At 37.6% G+C, this 26,532-nt stretch overlaps 5 protein-coding genes and 1 non-coding gene across 7 annotated transcripts; 2 read left to right on the top strand and 4 right to left on the bottom strand.

Annotated features, from left to right (window-relative positions):
* Positions 1-2,431: 2,431 nt before the first annotated feature.
* LOC110421967 (uncharacterized) lies at positions 2,432-3,668 on the bottom strand. Its single transcript, XM_021435702.2, has 2 exons — positions 3,248-3,668; positions 2,432-3,164 (listed from the first exon to the last, which is right to left on the bottom strand). Exons 1-2 carry the CDS (start codon positions 3,332-3,334, stop codon positions 2,682-2,684), a joined length of 570 nt encoding a protein of 189 aa, XP_021291377.1. The 5' UTR covers positions 3,335-3,668; the 3' UTR covers positions 2,432-2,681.
* Positions 3,669-6,888: 3,220 nt separating this feature from the next.
* Positions 6,889-9,977, top strand: ATL2 (TOXICOS EN LEVADURA 2). Its single transcript, XM_021436034.2, is given in 2 exon segments — positions 6,889-7,421; positions 7,424-9,977. Coding segments are annotated over 2 exon segments (891 nt in total). The 5' UTR covers positions 6,889-7,102; the 3' UTR covers positions 7,996-9,977.
* Positions 9,978-10,475: 498 nt separating this feature from the next.
* On the bottom strand, positions 10,476-14,812 carry HEB2 (condensin-2 complex subunit H2-like protein). Its single transcript, XM_021435445.2, has 11 exons — positions 14,384-14,812; positions 14,171-14,270; positions 13,859-13,965; positions 13,617-13,759; positions 13,092-13,530; positions 12,819-12,994; positions 12,572-12,745; positions 12,395-12,481; positions 11,741-11,842; positions 11,433-11,591; positions 10,476-11,166 (listed from the first exon to the last, which is right to left on the bottom strand). Exons 1-11 carry the CDS (start codon positions 14,583-14,585, stop codon positions 10,786-10,788), a joined length of 2,070 nt encoding a protein of 689 aa, XP_021291120.1. The 5' UTR covers positions 14,586-14,812; the 3' UTR covers positions 10,476-10,785.
* A 530-nt stretch (positions 14,813-15,342) lies between these two features.
* On the bottom strand, positions 15,343-17,568 carry LOC110421614 (putative pectinesterase/pectinesterase inhibitor 21). The gene is made up of 2 exons (XM_021435237.1): positions 16,460-17,568; positions 15,343-16,363 (listed from the first exon to the last, which is right to left on the bottom strand). The coding sequence occupies exons 1-2, from the start codon at positions 17,454-17,456 to the stop codon at positions 15,663-15,665; spliced, it is 1,698 nt and encodes a 565-aa protein (XP_021290912.1). The 5' UTR covers positions 17,457-17,568; the 3' UTR covers positions 15,343-15,662.
* A 1,043-nt stretch (positions 17,569-18,611) lies between these two features.
* LOC149526886 (signal recognition particle RNA) lies at positions 18,612-18,914 on the top strand. The gene has a single exon (XR_016351620.1).
* Positions 18,915-19,587: 673 nt separating this feature from the next.
* On the bottom strand, positions 19,588-26,457 carry IBR3 (acyl-CoA dehydrogenase-like protein). Of its 2 annotated transcripts, none has more exons than XM_021435643.2 (18): positions 26,332-26,457; positions 25,968-26,119; positions 25,731-25,865; positions 25,309-25,449; positions 25,041-25,172; positions 24,667-24,852; positions 24,321-24,398; positions 23,985-24,104; positions 23,667-23,765; positions 23,454-23,571; positions 22,197-22,453; positions 21,873-22,067; positions 21,384-21,526; positions 21,026-21,110; positions 20,728-20,937; positions 20,369-20,521; positions 20,183-20,287; positions 19,588-20,110 (listed from the first exon to the last, which is right to left on the bottom strand). In XM_021435643.2, the coding sequence occupies exons 2-18, from the start codon at positions 26,100-26,102 to the stop codon at positions 19,919-19,921; spliced, it is 2,484 nt and encodes an 827-aa protein (XP_021291318.1). In that variant the 5' UTR covers positions 26,103-26,119; positions 26,332-26,457; the 3' UTR covers positions 19,588-19,918. The 2 variants fall into 2 exon arrangements, with proteins under 2 accessions (XP_021291318.1, XP_021291319.1); XM_021435644.2 differs by having other exon boundaries at positions 25,968-26,104; positions 26,332-26,438.
* Between the last annotated feature and the right edge of the window lie 75 nt (positions 26,458-26,532).

Consider the following 26,532-nt stretch of genomic DNA (forward strand, 5'->3'; position numbering starts at 1 on the left):
GGTAGCACAACAATCTCTTTAAATGTTCAATGACCTGTTTAACCGAGTTCACAGTAGTCCAACCGGATTGAAAGTTGACAAAAAAATGCATTTAACTCAATAATTGACTATCAATTAGTTGATAGTTATAAAGGGAAAAACAAAGGTTGGAATTTTTCTCTTTCCTTGCAAACAAAAGTTGGAAGTTAAGAATGTCAATCTAAATCACCTGAAACAAGAAGAAAAGCCATGGCACATGCATATTCAAAGGATGGATAAAGAACCGTACCTAGAAAGAGAGGAAGGATAAGGAGTTCTTTTCGGTTGTGCCCATGGCATTATGGGCATAGACCAAGGTTTATGGACTAGGCTTTTCTTCTGGGGTTAAAGCTTGGGCTATAATTAGGCTTAAATAGACTAGCTACTCTCCGAATGGGCATCCAACACTAGGGCTGAAGATTTTATATTTGCACAGGCCTGTTAAGGTTATTAAGCCTGCAGGCAAGCTTATGGGAAAGTCAACTGCTGCAACTGTCCAACAGGATAGTTAGGTGTCGCTGGTGAGGACATTTCCCACTTTCAAAAGGAGACTTTTCTTTTTATTCTTTACTCTTTTATAATTGAGTTAGCAAAGATCAAATTCTTTTTGATCAAGCATAACTTTTTCTACTGAGAAAATTTAGACTGGATTCCTTTACTTAAAAAGATGTATGTATTAATCAGGAAAGATCAAACTAAAAAGTGAGATATTTATTAGATTAGTAATGGCTTCCCTTCTGTCAAATACTATTTTAATGATTGATATTTGAAGCTTTGGACTAAATGGGCAATGGGTTAAGCACCTAACTTTTTTCCATTTGGACAAAAGCTTTTAAGAGAAAGAAGGTTGAATTTGTTTTCAAAGCAACCCCAAAATTTTCCCATGTGGAAGGTTAAGTTTCTGTAAACATCAGCATGTTGGAAAAGTGCAGACCCCATCATTTTTGCCTTTGAAAAAAATTGAAGCAAGCCCCCAAGAAATTTATAGCACAAGGCTCATCTTGTTCTCAGAATAGCTCATCTTATTTCTCCAAAGATTTAACATGAAGAAGAATTTTTCTTTCCATGACAAGAGAACATCATTTGGAGTAATTATTACATACCTATTCTGTACGAAATACGCATTAAATTGTCTTGAATCAGCCTTGAGGGACTTCTCAGTTTTCTCTTTCTTTCTCAGCATTTAAAGTACGGACACCCTACCTCGAAGGAAAAGTGCTGAATGTCTGAATCCTACCATAATTGCTCAGCCAGAAATGAAAACACAAAAATGGGTAGTCTTGTTTTTTGTTTTTAGGTGAATAAATATGGCAAGTTGGGTATTTTTCGTATTTGGCATTTACCACCACCTGCCAAGAAGTCCCAACTGACAATGGGCACGTTGGATTTGAATAGCATGTTTCCAGGAGGAAAACGACGTTGCCATGAGGTTCAGTGAAGTGAAAAAAAGGCTCTGATCTGCATCAAGGAGCGTTGCATTCAGCAAGCAGCCAACCGCCACATGCTTCCGCCGCTCCTAATTTTGGAGTCTTGTGCAATAGATTGATCAAACTTTTGAACAGACCATGAAGCCTCTTTGTCAAGTTGCTGCTTGTGCTCACATTGTTACCAAGATATTACCCCGTTATGCAGCTCTCACATTTATACATCACCCTTACGTTTATTAATGCAATAATTTCCCTTCCACTCCAATCTGGGATGCTCTCATTCGGAGATAGGTCATCCTTTCTACTTCATCCACCGGAGTACTTGGCCTGCCAATATGGTTTGACTTTATCACTTGTTACAAAATATTACCCCCTTCTTAAAAGATTAATCTAATCTAGTGAAATGTATAGATTCGCCTTGTGAACCCCAAACGCTTGCTCTTCCTTTGACTGCTTGCTTGCCGACCTATATTTTCAAGTTTTACTGTTTTTCTTTTCTCGTTAGATAGCCGTTAACAACATTGTGACAATTTAGGCCCCAGGAGTTACCCACAGAATCAAGCAGATCTCATCTGCCGCTAGCAAACGTTTGCCATGGTCGTAGCATTCCCTCGAATCTTGATGAGGGTCCTACATTGACTAAATCACATGGTCCCGAAAACCGATCCGATGACCCACAAAATATCAGCAGGCATTGCGAGTGACAAATGGTTGCACTTGATCTAAAAAGTGTATAGAAAAAGAAGAACGAATCTAGCAAAAGACTACGCCAAGGATACGAAGGGGATCTTTCATGTTCACACTTCAACGGCCAAAGAGGCCGTTGTTCAAGGGAACGATTAACCTTAACCCATCAAGCAGCATCTTGGTAAAAAGATTAAACTAAAGGGTTCTTTGGTTTCTGTGCATGGAAGCAATACTAATAATTAACTCCAATGAAATGAGTAAAATGTAAAAGTGGAGAAGAAAAAAGATGAGGAGTCTTAGTCAAAGCACGAGTTCATTACTTTGCAGAAATCAATAAAGGAGCAATGGAGGATGAAGGCATATCCTCCCCTCCACTTTGCTTTGCAGCTTGCACTTTGCACAACCCGAATGAAATGTGGGGCCAAACCCGAAAAGATAACAAAGCCCCGCAAGAACAAAGCTAGGCATATTACATATATAGGTCAGAAAAAAACCAGCTTCACCCGAAAAAAGATGGGTTGAAAGAGAACAAGAGAAAGCTTGGATTGGTTAAGTGACCAAATATATGGGCATGGCAGAGGTAGAAACCCTGCGGTGCTGCTCCATGTTCAGTTCCCTGAGACTCAGATAAGGAATTGCCACGTCTCCTTTTCTTGTAGGAGTCAAAGTTCCAGCCAAGGGACCCGAAGATGGGCGGCTCGTGGTTCTGCAAGGAGTGCTGGAACCGCTCCTGCTCTCGGTTATGTAAACAGGTCCTGAAATTGAAGCCCTGAAAGCTCTAGCCCTTGCACGATGGACATCAGGTTCAAGATCAAGATCTAGATCAAGATTGTCACGGTGGTTCTTGCCATGTGGAGTCCATTTCTTCCACTTGAAGAACAGCAGGGCATTTTTCCACCAACGTTTCTTCTTTTTAGCCTTGTGGGTTTTCTTGGAATGCTCGTCTTTCGAGATGGGTTTTTGGAGCTTGAAATGTAGAGAGTCTATGGATCTTGATGTTTCCCTCTTGTGCTTCCTTGCTTCTTCCAAAACCTGGTTTTTTAGGCAGCAACAAGCAAAGGGTAAGTAAAGAACTTAACAGGGGAACAAAAGAGAGTTTTTAAAGAATAACAAACCTGAAAATAGTCGATTTGGGGGTCAAAGCCATAGTCACTGAAGTGCTGAGGCTCAGGCATTGGAAAGATTGGGGACTTGTTTGACATTGTTGCTGAAAATTCTCTCTTTTCTCTCTGGTTACAGAATTCGCTAACTAGAAACTGTTTTCTCCCTCAGAGAGGGAAAAGGGAATTCGTGTAAATAGAACTTTTGAAAGACAAAATAAGGAGATGGGAAAGTGAAGGAAAAGGGGAGAGCTTTGGGGGCTCAAGGTGGGAATGGCCGTTGGGAAGTGGCAAACCATAGTAAATGCCAAGTTAACATCTTTTTTAGATTTCCAATGGCACCACTATCTATTTAACTAACAATTTACTTTATTTTATCTCATTCCCTCGCAGGACGGTAGGAAAATTAGTAACAGTAGGTTGATGGACAGTTACTAGTAGTTTACAACGAGGAGAGCCCCTAGTCACAGTCAGCCCCCCATGTGCCATGGATTATGGATAGAACCCCCAAGCTTGGCTCTTTGTTTTGTTTTCTTCATTGATTTCACCATGAAATTGTTTTCAAAGTTGATTCAAGATAAGATCTGTGTTTTTGAAATTTGTAGCTTGTAACATAGATTGCAGCCCAGGGAATTTTTTTAAAATTTTGTCAGTTTGGATATGCAACTATATCTTCTTGTTTTTTTCCTGTTCTGTCTCCTCTTAGAAAAATATCTTTTGTCTTGTTTCTTAATTCTAAATTCTAACAGAACGAAAGAGAACTCTTTCAGCCCCATTTTACCCTTACTTGTAATCATTGGGATCAAACTAGCTTTCCTGTTTCTTGTTTTCTAACTTTTCTTGAGCTTTTTCCCATGAAACAAAAGAACAATTTCACTTAATCAAAGTAGTTACTTACCCCCTCACCTTCAACAAGAAAACCCCAAATTTCAAAAGCTGTTTAGACTTTTGGGAAACATTGCAAAACCTGAAAGGAACTAGAAAGAATATACCTTAAATCATGAACCTCTTTCAATACTAGAAGGACAAACAAATGAAGGAATGGGGGCAGTATCTTTCTCTTTATTCATTACAATCATATTATAAGCATTGACGTTTGCCACTTATTCTTAACTCATTCCTGTTAAAATGAGCAACAGTTCATTGAGAACAGAAGAAGCACATGGAAAGAACCTGAACCCATCAAATCCTTCATGTTGCAACACTGAACACACTGGGTAAAATCTGCATCTAATAACTGCTCAAGACAATCTGCAAATGATCAGCTTTTTGCACTCAAATCCCAATTCTACCTGGTATTTTTTGAATAATTAATTTGCATGCTTGATCTGATGATCCTTATAATAATCTAATCCTCGGAAAATGCAAACTCAGATATACTAACAGTCACCTAGATATTGATGAATCTTGCCATCATCTTAGCCATTCCATCCCATTGCAGCTTCAGTTTCACCCCAAATTTGTTTTTTGTGCATTGTCTGCTACATAAGGTGCTGTCCCTTGGAATCTAATCTAGTTAGAGAGAGAGAGAGAGAGAGGCTTCTTTCTATAATGAAGAGACCTGAAACTTTGACTATTAGTCTGCTTTATTACATACGAAGCATTATGTGTGAAACATCTTGAATTCTTGATAAATGAGAATGGGGCATGAGCATCACGTGAATTTCCTTATGGTTTGCTATTTGTTTTTTAATTATGATACTGATACATCACGGGTACGAAGAAGAGGAAGCAAATTTTGCTTGCAGCACAGCAGCAGGAGCAAGAGAATCCATGACATTCAAAGAAACAGCTCTAAAACAAAGAAATCCCACTAATTTGCATGGGTGATTTTTAATGATATAATGTTGTAACTTTCCAAAGGTCTCCAACCCAAGCAATCTGGATTCAATGATCAACAAAGTTCTGCAGGCCCAAGGCCCAACCAAGCCTTTCCTTTTTCCATTTAAGCTTGTTTTGAACCCAGACACTGTCACTGTCAGACGTTTGGCTGGATTAGCCATTTATCTCTCACCCTCTCAGTGTCAGCTGAGTAAGGTCCTGATGCAAAAAGCCAACTACACATAAATTATTAATAACTTAAAAAGAATGTTATATCTTGTCAGAAAAAACGAATATATCCTAACCTCAACATAAATATGATTCTCTGCTTCCATTGATGAATAATGCCCCAAACTTTTTTCCTTGCAGCAATTGGGAAGGACAAAACTATCCTTCCATAAAAATAGCAAAATTTGTCCTAAGCATGATGTATCCTGCTCATGTTCTCACTCCAAGATACATCTGTTAGTTCAAAATTTACCTTGTTTTTACTGATGTGCACTCAATCATACAACACCATAGTTCCAATAATTTTTTTCGCTTATAGAAAAGAAAGATCTATTATAATCTGAACTTATTTCCCCCTTAATTTCTCTTATAGAAGACCTTATGTCAATGAAGAATTAAATAAATTTTGATATTACTTATTATGGGTCTATTTTTCTAACTTAAAAAATATACATATAAACTTAATGAAAGATCCTTATAAGATTCATATCATTTCTACTGATATGAGATCCATTGTCGTATATTTAACTTTTCAATTAAGAGTTCGTTTGTTTTGTAGTAAAATATTTTTTGAAAAACGTTTTTAAAACTTATGCTTGTTTGGAAAATGAAAAATTAATTCTAAATGTAAAACATTTTACGAGTCAATAGGATTAATCATGAAAAATATCTTATGCTCAAAGAACAACAAAAAGAATTTTTATATCAAGTTTAAAAGTATAAGTTTGATGAATTTTGATATTTAAGTTACAATATTAAAAAAACAAAATTTTTAATATTTAACTTTAAAAATTAATTGAATATATTAGTGTTTAAATTATACAACACAATTAAAATTTTAAAAATATTTTTTTAATGAAACCATTCAGTACAATTAAAATTTTTATTTATAAATAGAATGAATCTTACTAGTAATTGTAATAAATAATATTTCAATGATCATCATTTGATGAATGCACATTTATAATATGTTTAAATCTTACAAATAATTATAATAAAAAATATTTTAATAATCATCATTTAATGAATACATATTTATAAATGTAAGTTTTGGATATCTTACACAATCGATCAATATTTATATTTTAATAGTTATGATAAAAAAAGTGATAAGATGAAAAAAATTTTAAAATTTATTCTCATTACAAATATGCAGTTAAATGCTTTGAGAAATATCACTATCGATTTTGTTCATTTTTATTTTCATTCTTAATTTTGATCTCAAATTAGTGAAAATCAAATATCAATATTTTTTTCTAATCAACTATTATTTATTATTTCAACACTTAAATAACTTCACCATAGTGAAAAATATTTTTCATAAAATGATACAAACAAAAAATAATATTTTTAACGGTTTATTCAAATAATAAAAAATATTAATTTTTTTATAAAATATTTTATTTAGAAAATTTTTTTCCCTCAGTCATTTTTCGGTTAAAAAAAGACTCTAAGATTAATTGCTATAATAAAGATGAATTGGACCCTTTGACGATTTGAGCCCAAATCCAGAATGGGCCAAGACTGATATCCATTAAGGATAAACAAAAGCAGTACTGAGAAAGGGCAAAGGGCACTAGAGTCAATTTAACAGAATCCCGCGTCAACCGTGGCGTCCGTCAGACTGAAGAAGGACCAGGAAGCAGGTGCAAGGAAACTCAAACACCAACTCCAAACTCTTACTTAAGAAACCCTCAAGAACTTTCCTTCCCTCCCTTGTAGTCATCCCAATTAACAATTTCCTTCACTAAAACCCTCTCAAGCCAAACAGAGAAAGCAAAAGGCCCGCCTCTCGTAGCTTGGAAAAAAACACCTTAAGCTATGAGCGAAAACCAAGAAAGATTCAGGGTCCCGACCGAAACAAGCAGCAGCTATGCCTTGAGCGGCAAGATCATGCTCAGCGCAATCGTCGTTTTGTTCTTCGTGGTAATCCTCATGTTCACCCTCCATCTCTACGCCCGCTGGTACCTTCTCCGCGCCCGCCGCCGCCATTCCCGTAACCCTCGCCGCCATTCGCGGAGAACGCAGCTTGTCTTCTACGTTGACCCCGACGCTAATGCTGTACCCGCCGCCTCGCGCGGTCTCGATGCGCGTGTGCTCAAGTCGCTACCGGTTTTCACTTTCTCCTCCAAGACGCACCCGACTCCGCGCTCGAGTGCGCCGTTTGTTTGTCCGAATTCGAAGAAAACGAATCGGGTCGGGTCTTGCCCCAGTGCAACCATAGTTTCCATTTAGAGTGTATAGATATGTGGTTTCACTCTCACTCCACGTGTCCCCTTTGTCGGACCCCCGTTGAGGAGTCCGTACCCGTATCTGACAACCCGGGAGATTTAGTTTTAACGATTAATGAGCCGTCGGGGGGAGAATCGGGATCAAATCAGAGCTCAGAATTGTGTTCCGCGTGTCGGCACGAGGAGGGGCAGCCGGGTACATCGGCCGTCGGTGCTGGGAGGAAGTTGTCGATAGAGGTTCCCAGAAGGAACACCGCAGGTTTCGAAGGTGAGTCAAGTGGTTGTGACTCAGGGCCGAGTCAGTCTTATAAATCCCCGATGAGTCGAATGTTGTCGTTTACGAGGATATTGAGTAGAGATAGGAGAGGGAGTGGAACGAGTCCTTGTCCTTCGCCGATGAACGCGGGGAGTTGTGGATCAATAACTGTGCCCGAGTCGGACATCGAGCGAGGCGGGGAGGAGACACGGCAAACTCAGGGCTGACTCCGGGGATGTGTCACTCAGTGAGACAAAGTCGTATCCTGGTGGCCGATTCACCTTATCGAAGTGAAAAGACATTCATTCGAGGACGTGGGGGACAGAATCCACGAGCCTCGACGTTATTGGACTCAACTGATGTACACGTGGCAGATTTGACGTTGATGAGCGTGAATATTTGATCGTAAAAATCTGTGTATAGATTTCTCTGATTAAATTAATTTGTTCTTCTTTTTTTAACATCCTTCCCGGAAAAAAAATATATTAAATTTGAGATATCTTTTGTATTTTACTGTTTGCTTAATTTCTTTAAGATTTATCTTAATTATATTCTAAGATAATTTTCCATAGTAAATATTAATAAATATGAATCTAGTTAATATTAGAATCGTTAGATATTTTTGAAAGCCGACGGCAAAGACAAAGAACAAGGTTTTGCCAGTCAAAGTAGTATGCCCATTTGAGCCACCAGTTTGAAGTCAACATTAGACTGTCTTTGATTTTATTTTTTTCTTTCTTGCTTTTTCTGTTAACCTTATCCCGTACCCCAATTAATCAAATCCTAAGCTTTCATGAACCGATAGAATCGGATTTCTTTGATTTTATCATTTCTACCCTTATTAATTTCCTTATCAATTCATTAAGGATTATAAGTTCAAGATCTCATTTAATTAGTGAATACTTGAGTTTGTCATTTATCTGGCTTACTTTATCCGTTTGAGTGTTTAAGGGTATATCTGAACTCTAATATCATTTTATCAGGAAATCGTTATTTTTCTCCAGATCTGATCACTAATTACACATTAGTATTGTTATTTTAATATTATCAGTTAGTGGTGGCGCCGCTAAAGATGTCTCCATTTGACCCAACCTAACCTGCAGAAGCCAACCCACATTTGCATCTTCTGATTCCTGTTGTTTTGAGTCATTTTTGTTTATTGGGGATTATCTCACCTTCCTGGAAAACCATTTGTCAGCTTGCCTTCCATAAAAGCCGCCATCTCTTTGATAATTATGTAAAATTATTGCAAGCAGCCTTGGTCAGGTTATGCCATTAACATCCTTCTGAATTGTTTTAAATGACTGTGTTTCAGGCTTCTGCCTAACTTCTTAACCGGGCATAATGAAGGGGAGCAGGAAAATTCATGCCAGGGGACCCCTCTCCTACCCTTTCCCAGCATCTGCAATGGTTAAAAGCTGAAACCTAAAAGCTCAACCCCTCCACTCCACAACCTCTCCACTTCTCACTCCTGTTTCCCCACGCGGTTTCCACTTTCTGCACATGATTAAGTACATATTTGTCTCTTCCAAAGCCTAATCGGGATCCAATGGAAACGTAAAATAATGGACAGGACAAAGGGCTTTGTAGAGAATTCAGGCTCTGAAGACGGTGGACAGCAGCAGACATGCTTTTGGGGAATTTCGTTTTGACTTGGTCCGAATTTCCAAGGTCTCAGACATCCCAGTAAGAGACAAAAAAGGGTTGACCACCTGTGAAGTTTAGCTCATAAGATCGGTTTAACTTTCACTGGTGGGTTAAGTGAAGAATACCCAGATCCATGGATCATGGATGGATCCTTTTTTTCCAACTCCGTGAGCACGCCATGTCTCTCTTTCTTACTCTGGTATGGCAAGTTATCGGCACAAAGTCCAAACCCAAGATGTGACATGAGCTGGGGAGCCATTGGTTTATGTTAGAGGGTTTTAGCCTTTCAGGTGGGAAAGCCTTTCATTTTTCCAATGGAAAGCAAATAGAAAATTAGAGCCGTAGACACGCAGTTGATGGAAAAGCCAGCCACGTCAAGTGGTTTCTGTCAAGTATTTACTTACAATTTTCAGCATAGAAAACTTGTGGGTTTCTTGGTTGGTTGAAATAGCCATGGTCACATTATCACATGGGAGGGAGACATGACCTCTCTTCCACGTAATTATTGGTTTATCAAAGACATTTTTTAATTCAATGAATACGTATGTTTTCTCTTGATCAATGTAGTTGTTGGTCTTTGGCATATGATTGAGGCATGTTGGGATGTGGAATTTTTAGCATAAACTTGGCAGACTTCATTGGCTTGACTTTGCAGAAATTATTGAAATATTCTTAATTCAAAGTTAACATTCACATTTAAAGATATTTTTATAATCTGTGTCACCTTTACTAGGTCATAAAATTTCCATTAGATCTTCTCTTTGTGTTCGGAGCCTCCGAAAAATCTAAAATAACTCCATTCGGGCCAGGAGATACCCTATGGATCCCCGTCACGAGAATTTCATACACTTTTCAAGAGTAGTTCAGACCCATATAAAAACTTACCCTATCCCACATAGCAACCCTAGTTTAGGTTGGGTTTATCATATGGGCCAGGTCCATCCCAAATGAATGACACATCCTTAGTTCAAAGAAAGATGCAACAATTTCACCAGAACATTGATCAGTATAAATCAATAAGAAGTTCTTTGGAAGAATGGAAACCGCTAGCCAGTGGCTAAAGATTACTTTACATTACAAACTGGAATGTGTACTAAGAAGAAATCTAAAACAAGCATCCTTCTTGCTATCTTGGATAATTAGAAAGAAGCAGGTTGATGTTATTACATAGCCGAAAACCAAGATCTACATGGAAAATTAGTGATAGTATGTTATTACAAGACATTGTGACTGATTAAGTACATCCTAGGAATAAGTTACACCGGTTATACAATTTGATAGCTAAACATTGTCAAAATAATCTAAAACAATGGTGAAGTGTTCTGAGCTATTCAGCTGCAGACTGGCCTAACTTCTATTTGATGTTTGTGTCACCCTGCAGAGTGCAAGTCGACAGGTTCAACTAAACGAGAACTTCGTCTCCTCTTGGCTTCAGGAGTGCACCTTACACCACCAAACTGCCCAAGCTTCACAGAAAGTTTGCAATTTGGTTGTGATGACAATTTTGTTGATCCGTAATCTGAATCTAACTTGACAGATGGAGATTTCTCTGGTGAAGATTTATTCCAGTCACCCTTTGAAGGTTCTTTTCTCAAGGGTGATTTACCTCTCTTTTTGGACATTCGAAATTGAGTTTCCACCCTTCTCTTGTCATGCTTTAGGAGCTGGACATGGAATGGGTTTACAGCCGAATAACAGACAGACTCACTATGAACTCCACTTCTATCTAAATCAACATCTCCATTATTCACCTGCATGAAAAAATGTTAACAGTAGCCTTGTTAATGCACAAGTAATGATAAGTGCCTCCATTTGGGATAACTTCTCGAGCTAATTCCTTTAAGATATTGAACTGTATACAGAACAAGAGCACAAGACTTCTTGTTTTTTCTTTTGAACAATAGGAAAGCATAATGAAGTTTTGTGTTGGAAAATTACTACAAAATTTAGCTAAACTACTTCTAGCTAGAGAAAAATGAGCCTTGAAATCTACTTAAAAATGAGAAAAACATAATACCAATTGGAGAAGTGCAGAAAAGGATCGAGCAACATCATGTTTTTCTTGGCCCTTAACAACATCAGTGAATGGCATGACATTTCCATTGTCAGCTTCAAGTGATAGTTTGTCAAGAATTCTTTCACCATACTCATGAATATCAAATGGAGGATGTGAATCCTATTAAAAACAAAAGCTATCCTTAGTCTAAACTGCCACAAAAAAGCACAAACTTAGAAGAGCAATAATAGTGACAAAAGATTAGTGGTTATAATAATGCAAAACCAAAAATGAATTTAAGAAAAGGAATTGAAGCTACTTTAATTTACCTGCTCTTCCAAGTTATGCTCAATTTTCTGCTTCCATGATGAGACTCGAGCAGCCAATTCAGTTTGCTTCTCGTTTTCAGCAATGCTGGCAAGGAGAGCATCCTGCATGACAAAATACGTGTAATACATAAAGCAACAATCTGGCAACAAAGAATAGTTCACTGCAAGTTTATGGTGCCAGGCTTTGTCTAACTTGCTGCAGTTTCTATTCACTGCTTTCAACAAATGAGATGGAAGAGGAAACGGATAAACCAAATATAAATGCATGCAAGGCAAAATTCCAGATAACGCTAAAACATATATTACAGATAATCAAGCATCTTTATTCTCTAAACCAGTCACAACTTCTTGATGGGCTAATCCAGTGACTAGAATACAACAAATAAGGCTGTTTTCTTTCTTTTTTACTTTTGAAAGAGAAAATAGATGTAGGTTAGCAGAACAAATATATTAAGTACCTTCTTAGACAACAAGGAACACATATAACATTTCCTTTCTCTTCTTTTAAGATAATTCTTCATCTCAAAGGTAAAACCAAAAAATATGGTCCTCAACAGTGCAGAATGGCATCATAGGATCCATGTTCCACCACACACAGTGGGAAAAGGCTTACCACTGTTTGCTTGTTTAAATGTAAAGAGAAAGTATGCTTACTAGGTGAGAGCGACAGAGATCTTCCAGGCTTGCTTGAGAATATGGATCGCCATGGTCAAACATTTCATTGGTTCCGAAATCCTCATGCTATGAAAGAGCAATGAATGAGCAACAACAGAAAATCTCATACTTTCTAGTGGGTAAATATCATATACGATCACACACTGATATGCTAACCTTCTCATTGTGAAAAGGTAATTCTTCATCCATAGACATATTCTCTGGCACATCAAAATCTGGTCCACCAAAATCAGCATTCTCACCATGATATCCACTGTCTTCATTGCCGTCTTCCAAATTAGCAAAAGCATCAGCAGCTCCACTTCCCCGACCAGATAGTGATTGCCGAAGCTGAAATAAGCAAACATGTTTCACAACCAACCATGCATCAGGCTCACCAAAGCACAACTTTCAGTAAATATACCTTTTCATATAATGGAGGAGACGTAGACTCCCTCTGTCTTTCAAAGGCACTCTGCCACCTCTCCCACATCTCTGTTAGTTCTGGACTAATGGGACCATGCAATCTAGCTAGTGGAAACAGAGTAGTTATAGGAATAATCTTCGTAGAATTTACCCCAATCCTTTTGGAAGCTTTTACTGCTTGTGAAGAAAAATCAAAAGAAGCCCAATATTAAGTACTGAACTAAATTATATAGGTAGAACAAGCAGGCAGGAGATACAAAATTTTAATTACCCTTTTTGAAAGGCCTCACTTTCAAGTTTCCTGGTTCATGGGGATTCAGAGGTTTCCATGGATCACTATCATCATCATCTGAATCATGTAAGTCTCTAGGTTCTGAATACCTATCATCCATATCAAATCCATGATCTACATTTCCAAAATTATCATCGTCAGGAGGATCAGGCCCCGTATTACAGTCATTAACACCAAAGTCGCAATCAACCCTAGGAGATTGATTAACATTAGCATTCTTGTTTTTTCCAAGATATGATTTATGTGCAGTCCCCCCTGAACGTCGTGTGGGAGACTGAAAGCTCTTGCGCCTTGAACTACCCCTATAAATGCCATATTCTTCTTTACCAGCTTCATTACCCTTCAAATAATTGTCAACCGCTACTGCATCACAAGGATCTAATAGAATAAAATCCTGGTAGAGATCATTTGTTGCCAACTACAACCACAAAAAAATCAATCAAAGAGTTAGGCTGCAAAGTTGGTCAAACTTCATCATACTATAGAGTGAAGCAACTGTAATACCAGATAGGACTCTAATTCGCTGCCATCACCAGAAGTGTCCAAGCAATCACCTTCAAGAACAACTAAATTTGCAGGGGGCTTGACAAAGTGATTCAACAAAGTGTCTTTGTTGGCTGAACTATCTAAGTAAATCTTTGCTTCCACTGCAAATATAAGCTCATTTCAGCTGATACTAGCAGTTAAATTTCAACCAAATGAAAAGAAAAAAAAAAGGAAAAGAGAGGTTAGCAGTTTAAGGGTACCTGGGATGTCATCTAAGCCCCAAAATTGATCATTGTCTTCATCTGAAGAAGCCTTAGAAGCAACTTGTTCAGGATCGACTGATGCGCCTTCCGGTTGATCCTGCTGCCTGTTTCAAATGGCATGTACCATTTATAACAGGTTAACCCGAGAGACCTTTTGATAATTCCTCTTCTAACATTTTTTTTAGTGAATGCAATTACAATGCTTCATATTGAGCATCAATCCTTATTCACATGGAATACAACAATATCCAAATAACACCGAAAACAAAATAAAGGAGAAAAATTCTTAAAAGATGAAAAACAAAGAACCTCTTCTGAGAAAGAAACTCCAAAGCATGCAAAACCAAGTTGTATAGATACTCTACTTTCCGGCTATACACTTGAACCGAACCCTGAAGCAGCAACGCAGCTACAGCAGAAAAAAAAATACATATATAAATTAATTAAAAACCACATGAGAACCAAAAAAAAAAAAAGGTTTCTTTTTTTCTTTGGGGTGTAAATTGGAAATTAAGGAAGAACCTTCAGCGAAATTCACGGAGCTATATCCGTCATCGCTTTGGGAGCCAGTAATTTCACCGGAGCAAATCTTCAAGAGATACTCTTCAAGTTTTTTGGCGAGATCGACTTCCCAATTGGCTTCCAAGTCACGCTCCGGCTGGACCCTGTGGACCTTTCCCAACTCACCACCTCCTGAATCTCCGTCGTTTTGGTTGCTAGTCATCTTCTTCTTCCGTAGTTAGGGTTTAGCTTCGCGTTATTTCGTTGTTGCTGGTCACTCGAATTCATTGGCAGACCTAGGGTTTTGGGGTGGTGCAAATTGGGGGTTTTTTACTGTTTGTTTCCTGAGAAAATTTTGGAAATTGAGGGAAAATGAGGAACCTTGGGGTTTCCTTCTGCAGCAAAGGCCGGTGGATATGGCGAAGAGAGAGAGATATTTCAAAAACTTTCGACGGGCAATTTTCCCGCTTGCTCGACGAATGCTGGACTGTTTGTTTGACGAGAAGAAGCATTGGGCTGGGTTGTTATATAGTTGGGCTTTTTGGCCCATTTTGGGGAGCATGGGCCATTCGGGGGTTTTTACTTTCTTTTTAAGCCCAATTATACATTTAAGAATATCATATTTCATCGGTCCTTTTCCTTAACCCCTTTTTTTTCTAGATTATTTAAAATGAATTATTTTTTCCTTCTTAAAATTTTTTTATATAAATTATTTTTTGTAATTTTTTATTTTTAATATAAAAATAATTAAATACTTATATTTATAAAAAAATTCAAATTTTAATATAAAATGTATAAAAAAATCAAAATTTTATTTTCAATTTTGTAGAAATTAAGGAAAGACAAACATTTAAACACAAGGATCATGGCCCTGCAATTATGTTCCCCTTGTAATAGGTTCCTTTGCTTCTTTTGAATAAGTTAAATCTTTAATTACTGAAGGGAAAAGTTGGAAGAGTAGTTTTCTAAGTACACTGGAATTTTTGTCACAATTATTATTGACAAAAGAGAATTGAAATTCAAAAGTCACAGCTCAAATTGCCAAAAAAAAGAAAATCTCTATAGGAAAACAGCAAATGATATTGATCTCATGATCAAACTTTTTATGTTTTGTTTTGTTTTTTTTTTTCTTTGATTTTGGGTTTTGCCAATTTATTTAATCATTAGTGCCCAAGGGGTAATCTAAAATTTGACAGGGCATTAGAAAACAATACAATGTGGAGAATTTATATATATATATAAATAAATTGTAACACTAATTACTATAAGCTGTTCATCATCTCCATGTTTTGATTTTTGTCTACAGTCCACGAATCAAGCCAGGAGTGTAAGGAACACCGGCCTTGGGGATCCAGTCGTCACCGCGCAAGAACTCGCCAGGGGTGAACCTCCGAGCTATACGTGCATTGATCTTCTTGATGCCCCTCCAGGTAACCCTTTGGGTCTGAACTGCACCAGGGCCCCTGTTGCCGAACTCAGCGTACCATAAAGTGTTGAGAGCGAAGTCACCGTTCCAGGGCAACCATCCCTCTGGAGCAATGATGTCATCGATCTGAGATTGCATGATGAGGGTCCTGGAGAACTCCTTCCATGGGCGGCCGAGGTATGCCTTGTTCTTGTCCTTCACAGGGAGGTACTCTGGGTCGCCAGAGATGGTGCAGTTCTGGAGAACAAGGGCGGAGATCTCACGACGTTCGATCCTTCCTTGGGCGGTGACGATGCATTGTTGGTTCTCCAGTGGCTTCCTGACGATGATTTTGCAGTTCTGCAAGACGGAAGAGGAATCGCCGAAGATGAAGTCAATGGTTCCAGAGATGGTGCAGTCCCTGTAGAATTGACGGTGGCTGTGGGCGTAGAGGGTGTCTTGGTAACCATCCATCTGGCAGTTGTAGAAGATGGATTGATCGCTCTGCACACGTAGTGCTACAGCTTGGTGCTTGATTGCTCCAGCAGAGTTCTCGAAGCCAATGTCCTTGGCTATGAATCCATCACCGACCACACCTGCAAAGATTCGAAAAGCAAACACATTATTATATCCTGGTTTCGTACGTGGGGAAATATTTACTGAAAATTATATCAAAGCAGTACTGTAATTACCAACTGTTGCAGTCCTGAATGTGCCAGTTCCATCAACGTAGTTCAAGTCACCGGTGATCTTGGTCTTGGTGGGGCCATCTCCAATGAACATAACATTGGTCATGCTCTTGGTGACGATCACTTGCTCCTTGTAAACTCCAGCCTTAATGTAGATGACAAATGTGGTGGGATTGTTCTTGGGGACCTCTTGCAGGGCCTCGTTGATGCTGGTGTATTTGCCGCTTCCGTCTTTGGCAACGACAACATTAGGCTTAATAGTTGCAGGAGTTTGCCGAATGCGGGAGCGCTTCTCTGAGCTGACCCACATAGGGAAACCATTCTCAGCAAAGAGCCTACGTTGGCCAGTGCTGATTTCGCCGATGTTTTGAATGTTGAGGTTGCCGAGGATTGAAGAAATCTCAGAAACCATGGCCAAACCATTGCTAGTGAGCTCCTGAGAAGTCTTCAAAAGCGCCTGCATCTTTTTTCCGGCTTCACCGGTTGTGTTGATGAATCCATCCAAGCAAGTTTGTTGGTATGTGATGGCACCACCGAGCCAAATCTTGAGGTTTTCGACGTACTCATCGAGTTTGCTGTAGTCGAATTCCCCCAGTTGATTGAAAGAGTTCTTAAGATCATCAATGGCATAGTCCATGAGCTCATGGCAATTCTCAAGAGCCTGACGGGCCATTGGGTCCTTGGCTGCCTCTTTCACGGTGGATGAGTTGGCGATTACTTTCTCAATCTCAGAGATAGCGGCTTGGAAGCCAATCTTGATAAGCTGCTTGGGATCAGTGGTGTTGGCAGATGAGAGGCTTTTCTCACATGTTTCTCTGTAATCAGTGGGTTGGCAAATGGCTTTGATCGCCTTGGTAGAAGTCGATATCTCACCTGTAGGAGTTGCACCACCACCGTTACCGCTTCCACTGTGGCTGCGGCTAACACCAACTGCCACAGCAACTACCATGGCCACCAGGAACACAGAGCAAACGCTGATGATAGCAACCTTCTTTCCCATCTTCAAACAACTGAAGTTTTTCCTTATCTGATTTTTTTTTTTCCTTTGATATACAAAAGAAATGAAAACCTTACAGAGCTGTTGGGGCTCCTTTATTATTAGCTCTTGCCCCTTGGGCTCTGGTTTGGGAAGCTATGGTGGAATGAGGTATATATATATACAAGGCGACAGGGAGGGAACCCGACAACATGAACCATTTAAAAAACCGTTATTTTCTGTTAACAAGCTGTGAGGTAGAGAGAGCCCGACGAAACACAGGGGGTTGTTGAAGTTTTCCATATATAACTCATTGTCCAAAGTTGTGGGTTGTAAAGCTTTGTTCATTCTCTTTCGCAAATGAATGGTGAGAGAACATCGTTTTTTATTCTCGGCCATTGTCTAAAACAGTCTTTTGAGGCTTATATTTAGCTGCAATAGAAAGTTTGAAGCCTTCTTCTACCCATACAAGCTGAAAGCCTAAAACTATAGTTATGGAGTAATGAATTATAGCCGTCTGCTCATAGAGCTTGGTTTATATTAATTTTGCTGTAATTCTTATATGTTGAATTTTAAAGATGAATATTTATCTTTGGTTAATTAATGTAAAATTTGTTCTATTACTAGTTTAATGCTTTTTATGTAAAAATAACGTATTTATCATATGATATGAATTATGAAAAGATAAAAAAATAAGATAATACTTGATTTTATATCATGATAAACTTATTTTTTCAAAATACATTAGAATTAAGCTATAAATCAATTTCGAAGAAAACCACTCATGATTATGCAAAAGGGACCTTTCTTTCTCCAAAGCAACATCTAACAACTTTGCTATATCATTCAGGAAATTCTTCTGTCATTAAACATGGTTCTTGCTAGAGTTTAATGAGAGATGCCACCCAAAATACTGTCTATTCCATGAGGAAACAGCTATAGTTTTGAACTCTTAACCCCCACACAGCTCTGAAAACAACAATCAAAATCAATATGAGCATTAAGTAGGCAACCTGCTGAGTCTAAAGAGCCCAATTATTCATTAACCGAGTCAGTGGGAAGCATTGGTTAAGGAGTCCCCTTTGGTCTCCTCGGCATTGCCTAAAACCCTTTATCCCACATGGACATCTTACATGTGGAAAGCCTACTATAGAACAGAACGAAGAACAGTGCCTGCTCGCCGAGCTAGGTTGCGCTAGCTTATCACCCGAACGGGGGCATCGGGTGATTGGACAATAACTATGCCCGCAAGGCAGGATCCGTGGATGCGACTCTCTGGTTTGACCGTTTCAAGCTGGTAGTTGAACCATGTGGCCCGAACGTAGGCTTGGGCTTCTTGGTTCCTAGAGAGGAGGGCTCCGCGTGAGGCTGGTTTAACAGAGCAGCGAAAACCTCCCGCTACCAACAGTGAAAGGATACTGAGCCGGTGCATCCTAGATCCAGATTGCCAAGTGGGTTGAGTTCAATTGGACTCTCACCTTTTTTTCTTTGTGTTCATCTTTAATTCTTTTTTATATTAATTATTTGTATATCCTAGACCCAGATTTGTCTGGTGGGCTGAGCCTAATTGGACTCTCATTTCTTTTATCTTCATCTTTAGTTTTATTTTATATTAATTAAGTAATTTATACGAATAAAAATAATAAATTTTATAATTAATAATTAATTATTTATATTTAATTAAAATAATACTTATCATTTTATGTTCTAGTAATATTAATATGATGTTAATGTAAAAATAAAAAAATATATAATCATGTTATATTGTCATATCAACATATCATTATTCGTTATAACATATCAATATATTTTTATTTTTAATTTTTTTATATTAATCAAGTAATTTATACAAAAAAAGTAATAAATTTTATAACTAATAATTGATTAATTATATTTAATCAAAATAATACTTATCATTTTATGCTCTCATGACATTAATATAATTTTAATATAAAAATATAAAAATCATATAATCATATTATCATGTTATATCAACATATCATATTATTATTCATTGTGACATATTAGCATAACGTATTAATGTCACATAATATAGAATAACAAATATCATTTGAATTAAATCAATTATCAATCATAAAAATTTATGACTCAAAATAGAAACATAAAAACTTAATAAAATAAATAAAAACTCATTTAAACTTTTTTAAAAAATATAAAAAAATTTTCAAATTTTATTCCGATAGGCAAACGTTTGGCATTCAAGTAACAAAACAGGAAAGATGTTGGAGTAACATTTTCTATTTATTACTGTTATATTAATGTTACAAGAATTAAGACTACTGTTCCCAGCTGAGGCATCCAAATTTGGTGGTGGGTCCTTTGCAAATTCCAAGAGGAAGACACCTAACGAATATATACAGTTTTTATGGTACTTTCACCTTTCACGATAAATTTCTCGTGTATCATTATTACAAGGAAATGCCCCTCTGCATCTTGGATTATTCCTTCTCTTTCATTGCTGATCTTCAAAGCTTAGCTCTCCGTAGTTCTAGCTTGGCGATGGTGCCCAAATGCACTTCATCAGGTCCATCTGCTATTCTCAATGTTCTTGCTGAGGCCCACAGGTGCGCCAGGACTGTGTCGGATGATAACCCGGCTGCACCGTGTACTTGCATCGCCATGTCTAGCACCTTCAGTGCCATGTTTGGAGCTGCTACCTGCAACATCCAAAAAAGAATTTCATAAGAAAGTTCGTATTACACCAGAAATTATCAAATAGTAATGGTTACCTTGGCCATTGCAATGGTGCCACGGGCTTTCTTGTTTCCAAGTCGATCGAGCTGGTCAGCGGCTTCAAGAACCAACAACCTGGTTTGCTCCAGCTCTACTCGACACTGCAAGAAGCAGCCGATTTTCAATTCAATGAACAACTTTCAATTTAATGACTCGGCAAACATCTCTAACTATTAAATTACCTTTGCAATATCTGAAAGAAACGAACCATGTTGAGCAATCAATTTTCCAAATGTTTTCCGATGAAGAGCCCTTTGAGCCATCAACTGCATGCCACGCTCAGCAGCACCAACCAGTCTCATGCAGTGGTGCAATCTTCCTGGGCCCAGTCTTCCCTGCAAGAATATAACCAGCAGCAAAGATAAACATCAATGAAAGAAGCTCATAAAAGTATCATCACTCAACAAAGTTCAAGGTCCCCACAATCAACTAGATGTAACCAACTATAAAATAAGATCACTACATGGAATATTGTGGGAGTGAAACCCAAACAGAATATGTATGGAAGTCTTGTCATCCTTCAATAACATGGCAATGGTACCTGTGCAATCTCAAATCCACGTCCTTCTCCCAATAAGATATTCTTTGCTGGCACGCAAACATTCTCAAAGGAGATTTCTGCATGTCCATGAGGTGCATCATCAAAGCCAAACACTGTTAGTGGTCTCTTTATGTGCACCCCTGGAGTCTGGACATCCACTAAGATCATGGATTGCTGCTTATACTTATGGGCAGTGAAGTCAGTTTTTCCCTGGATATTGTTCAGATCACACCCTTTTTAGACCAATTAGGTACAAGTAGAGAACTTATTCCTCCCATGCCATTCTATAAGAACTAACCATAAGTATAAGAATTCTGCATCTTGGATCCATGGCTCCGCTAGTCCACCACTTGGTCCCATTGATGATATATGAATCTCCTTGTCTGTACCAGAAGCAAATAGCAAGACAAATTCCAACCAGATTAATAAATCAGATATGACAGTAGCACAATTAAAGGATAAGAAAAAGGGGGGGGGGGGTGATAATAAAATGTTATATAACACCTTTCATCATGTTCTTTGTGGGTTGAAGTGCAAAAACTCAGATGCAAATCTTTATTGATAGACAGATGATATTAAGAAAAAAAAAGATAGATGATATGCACACTACAATTTGCATAAAATTGCTCCACATTTTAAAGAATTGATAAACATACCTTTTGATGGAACACTCAATATTAGTTGCATCAGAGGATGCAACTTGTGGTTCTGTCATTGCAAATCCAGAGCGAATTCTCCCCTCAAGCAATGGAATGAGCCATTCGTGTAGCTGTTCTTTAGTCCCATACCGCAACAGTACCTAAAATGAATAAAAAAAAAAAGAAGAAATGTTATGATAAACCAAACAACACTAAGAAATACAATGAACCATAATGCCACGAAAGCAAACCAATATGATTTATTGTGCAGAAATCAAGTAGTTGTACTTCCCCAACTCCGGCTGCACCGACTTGATTTTGTTGAAGCAATTTTGAGAACCATCTGAGTTTACCTCAGTCTACTACTAGTTACTATAATGGCTTATCTTCACCTAAGATCATGTTTATCATTGCAATATCATGACCTACTACCGACAGGACAGGGCCATGTGGTAGTGAAAGCAATTAGTCATCATAGATTGTAAGGAATCCAGATGTAATTCTTACCCCCATATTCCCAGTATCTGGTGCACCACAATTAAACACCTGCGGAGCCCAAACAGAGCGACCCATAATCTCACAAAGGTATCCATATTCAAGGTTTGATAGGCCCGCACCAAGTAAACGATCATGTGCATTGTCAAAGTGAGCATTCTCACTCCCATTAAAAATAAGTTCTTTTGCCCTAGCAGCACTATCAAACTGCATACAAAAACATTTTCTCAAGAATATCATATTTCCATATAAACAATAACATTTTAAGAGCAAGTATGAGTAAAAACAGTAATTGGTGACAGATGGAGTTTAAAGTAGAAGACTAGAGATACATACAGGTATCCATAAATTCCACAACCCTTCTTTCTTTGCAAGCTCTTTTAACTTCTCCTCCTCTGGATGCACTGTCCAACGCAATTCAGACTGTGCACGTTTGCTGAATTCATTTTCCATAGGATAAATATGATCTTCCATGAACTTAATCAATCTGTTTCTCAATTCCTGAACCCTTTTACCAGGGGCAAACCTCCCACTTTCCTCGGGAAGGCCTCGAACTTCGTTCTCAATCCCATATTGCCTTATACCTCGTGAAACTGGATTTCAGCAATTAAAAGAACAAAAACACCTTACAATTACTCTGGACCACAAACTTTATAACTGAATTGAAGTGAAAATAAGATGGCCTTTAAAATACACAACAACCAAGATCTTAAACGATGTTTCCAAATAGTCTTGTATTGCCGCTACAAGCACATAACCTTAAATAGATGTATTTCCTTATTTATGAACTCTGTTATTAAAAAGCTTCAACAAACTCCCCCTGTGATTATGTATTTAAGTCATATATCCAATTGGAAAACATGAGAACTACCAGAAGCCTTATGTGCTTCACAACACAGCAAAAACCTGTATCTTTTGTTTCTTGGAGGAACAAAAGTAAATGATGTCTCTAATTTAGATATAATATTAGTAGCGAAACTTTTTTTCCTATTAGAAGACCTGAAAAAACACACATGAAAATTGATGGAATAAAGGGCTCTTTTTTCTTGTCTTGCCAGTCATTCAACATAAGTTTATTGAAATGCAACAATTACGCCTTTTAACCCAAACAAAGCTTGACAGTTTGGAATAACAGTATCTGTTTGGTACAGTTTAAACCCATCGGGAATACCTTACAGATGAGAAGAAACACATTTAAAGAAAAAAAAATAGTTTCTATGCAACTCTATAAGCAATTTATAAGACCAAAAAATTTCTATCTCATATCAAACAGCAAAAATGGTGCTAGGTTCTACCCAATAACATACTCTTTAAATCTTATCTGCATATCTGGATTCAGAAAACCCACTATAAATGTGAATGTCAACTCCGTGACAACATTTCTATTAAGGCACTAAAACGTCACTGTAATGTGAAAACTGCCATTATCCGTCTACTCTCTGTTTACTTGCGTCCTTCACTAAAAATTTATTCAAAAAAATATATATCACTACAAATTTGGTACTCCTAAAGGTCCAGAAAGCAATAGAGTAAATAATAGTTGGAAAATAATAAATGTCACAGCTAGCAAAAAAGGTGGAACAGCTTAGCTACCAGAGGGGGGACGCTCCGGAAGCACAGTCTTCTTTGCAACAAACGCCAATGCAGAAGCTATGAGACCATTAGCCTGCCTTCCTGCATGTTCTGCACGTTTACCTCCTGAAGCATTACCCTGCATTGTCAATTTTAGCAAAACATAATATCAATGCATTGGCCTTTCGTAATTAATCATAATAAAATACCAAACTATTTAATGTCACAGAATACCATAAGCCATCTATTATATACTCCTGTGTAGATAGATGCTCCACGGAACAAAGAAAAGGCAATATAGAACTTCCACTCAGAGACAGGCCATGCTTTTCCCTGTATTGCGACATTTTCGGACAAAAAGTAAATCTGTCAGTGAGTTAACTGAACTGTTGACAGAAGCTTCACATATACAGGGAATTGAAGCCTAAGCATATTCATGGCCAAAAGGCCATAGAGGGGGTGAGGGTGGGGTGCTTACAATAATTTCTGCATCAGATGAGAAAAGTGTCTTAAGTGTACATATTAATCAAAGGCATGTATAGTGGTACTTACAGCTTCAAAGCAGTATTCTGCCAGAAATTCAGCCTGTGAAGGAATCCCTTCTGGAATTCCAATGAGCTCAAGCCCGGCACCCAGTTGTTCTAATTCAGGCCCAATTTGTACAATGTAATGCTGCCAATGGGGTAATGGTGAGCTTTGGAAATCAATAGCTAAGAAGATGTAACATGACTTGGTTCCTCTATGAACTATATTACATGAGAAACACTATATCAATGACCAAAAAGTAAAGAGGAAATGAAATGGCATATGATAAGTAAGAGTACCAAAAGATATAGGTAACTGTTCTATTTATGCGAAATGGTCAAGTTGAAAAGATCAGCTAAGTACCATGCAGCTGTATGCAACATCACACATTTGGTTTCCAAGCGTAGACAGTTCCCAATCAAGAACACCAATAACCCGGTCCTGCACATTAGGAGCATCTCATAAGGTATTTTAATCAGATAATTCACATCGTTAAGGTAAGTTTTATGCATATTGAATTTGATATCATACAACATCAGAAATCCCCTGAAATCCTACCAATATCGCATAGAATACTAATTAAGAATTTTGGAGTGCAATTGCCAAAGACTGGAAGGCATTTTGAATATAATCAGAATATATTTAAATACAGCATAGTTGATGATAAAAATATACACTTAAAGCAATTAAAGATTAATAAGAACCCGACCTCAGTGGGATGGAACACAACATTATCAATGCGGAAATCTCCATGAACTAGGCCTCCTGTGGCACCTGATGAGTCTTCTGGAGGAATATTCTTCCGTAACCAATCAACCAGCTCAAACATCTTGGGATTTCTCTCTGGTTTTCCCTCACTAGTTGAAGCAAGGTATTGTTTAAACCACCTCTCTATCTAGAAGAAGGAAAGGCTATGTAAGAGCCCATGTAAGGATTTATGTTCATTTTTCTTAAAGGTCTTATGCCTTCAAAATCCAACATGATTAATCTCATTAAAGACCAAGCTTGCATAATAATTCTTCTATAAAAGTACTCTTCATTTGCTCAGCAAGACTTTATAGCACAAAAAAAGAGTTCATGCACCTGTCTTTTACAATAGTTATCTCGGCGCCCGTAGTTTCCCAAACCAATGGCATCAACATTAGCAGAATGTAATGAAGCTAACACTTTGGCAGTTGCCTGATATATCGCCCTCCTCCTCTCAGGTGCCACACCCTTGTCAAACAGAATTAGCGATAGAATTCAATTCGCAACCTCAAAAGTGCAAGGAAAAACCACATCATCTCATCAAGAAAACTAATATTACAAACTTCAACTACAAATTCAATATATTTAAATATTACAGTCTTACTGGTAGCTTGTTGTCCACAAATATGCGACCTTCCAAGTACTCCATTATGTAAAATGCAGTTCCAATCACGCTTGGGTCATTACATAAACAGAAAACCTTCGGAACTGGCACCTTGGTATGATCAGCTAGTGCCTTGAGAACCTGACATACACATGCACCAAAAAAAATAAATAAATAAAATTTTTAGTATTTTACATACATTTGAAAAGAAATATTCAACTAATTCTACACTGTAAATTTTACTGGCTATCCACAAAATAGAATTTTTCATAAAGACTTAAAATTTTCTTTTCAAAATTGAAGAATCATTATAAAAACATTACTCAAAGTTATACACCTTGAAAAATTTGTCATTTACTTTTGGTTACTAGCAACAAGGTCCTAACCTTTACAGTGCAATTTAAAAAAACTATAGAACTCACCTGATATTCTCTCTCAACGGCATGAGCAGACTGAAGCAGCTTCCCGGGAGGCTTCTTCCTCAAAACGTACCGTTTTACAGCCCCTCCCGTTTCGACTTCCATCAAATACGTCGGATTCGATTGTCCATGTCCAAACTATACTTGATTTCACCAATCTCAAATAATCACCAAAAAAAAAAAAGACAAAAGGAAAAACAAATCCATCGACGAATAACATATGAACTAATAAACAAATACCTGAGAGAGAGTGAATTTAGAGGGAGAGAGAGGGAATCCAGGGACATGAGCAGCGGCGTAGCCAAACAAGGCCGTAACATCGATCTTGTTAGCTTCCTGCACTGGCTCCACCAGATCACCCGTTCGATTCGCCATAGCTAGTACGAAATCCCCTCCGATTATTTAAAAAAGAAACAAAATAAGGAAACAGATAGAAGACAGTTATCAGATTTTGCTGACGGGAGAAAATCGTTTCTGATTAAACGTATTCCAAACGAGACCAACTTGAAATTTATTAACCTTTAAAAAAATCGAGCTTGAAGATAACGTTAGAAGATTAAATAATCAAAGGCAAGTTGAGGAATTTTTAATGCATTTCTCTTACCAGCTCGAGGAAGTGTGCTTGCTAATACTTGTCGCTTCCTTTTTTTTTTTTTTCTTTTAATAAAAACATCTAGAACAATGTTTTAGAGATGCTTTTTAACGTTATTTTTTAAGTAATGTAATTAATTTTATCATATTATTTATAAATACGAAATTTGACATAATGAATTAAATAAATTAAAATTTTAAATATTTATATAAA

This window comes from Theobroma umbraticum, unplaced genomic scaffold (genome assembly GCF_002168275.2).
Source record: "Theobroma umbraticum cultivar Fairchild unplaced genomic scaffold, ASM216827v3 scaffold_130.0, whole genome shotgun sequence".
In the NCBI taxonomy this organism is placed as follows: domain Eukaryota; kingdom Viridiplantae; phylum Streptophyta; class Magnoliopsida; order Malvales; family Malvaceae; genus Theobroma; species Theobroma umbraticum.

Bases quoted from the DNA above. Each gene is read 5' to 3' on its own strand.
- LOC110421967 (XM_021435702.2), bottom strand. From the start codon at position 3,334: ATGTCAAACAAGTCCCCAATCTTTCCAATGCCTGAGCCTCAGCACTTC. The intron at 3,165-3,247 runs GTTTGTTATTCT...CTAAAAAACCAG, and splicing joins CCCAAATCGACTATTTTCAG to GTTTTGGAAGAAGCAAGGAA.
- HEB2 (XM_021435445.2), bottom strand. From the start codon at position 14,585: ATGACTAGCAACCAAAACGACGGAGATTCAGGAGGTGGTGAGTTGGGA. The intron at 12,482-12,571 runs GTTAGCATATCA...GCTCTTTCATAG, and splicing joins TACCTTTTCACAATGAGAAG to CATGAGGATTTCGGAACCAA. The intron at 11,167-11,432 runs GTATTATGTTTT...TTTTTCATGCAG, and splicing joins TTTCTGCACTTCTCCAATTG to GTGAATAATGGAGATGTTGA.
- LOC110421614 (XM_021435237.1), bottom strand. From the start codon at position 17,456: ATGGGAAAGAAGGTTGCTATCATCAGCGTTTGCTCTGTGTTCCTGGTG. The intron at 16,364-16,459 runs GTAATTACAGTA...GAATCTTTGCAG, and splicing joins ATTCAGGACTGCAACAGTTG to GTGTGGTCGGTGATGGATTC.
- IBR3 (XM_021435643.2), bottom strand. From the start codon at position 26,102: ATGGCGAATCGAACGGGTGATCTGGTGGAGCCAGTGCAGGAAGCTAAC. The intron at 25,866-25,967 runs GTATTTGTTTAT...AATCAAGTATAG, and splicing joins CTAAATTCACTCTCTCTCAG to TTTGGACATGGACAATCGAA. The intron at 25,173-25,308 runs GTAAGACTGTAA...CTGTTTGACAAG, and splicing joins TTGTGGACAACAAGCTACCA to GGTGTGGCACCTGAGAGGAG.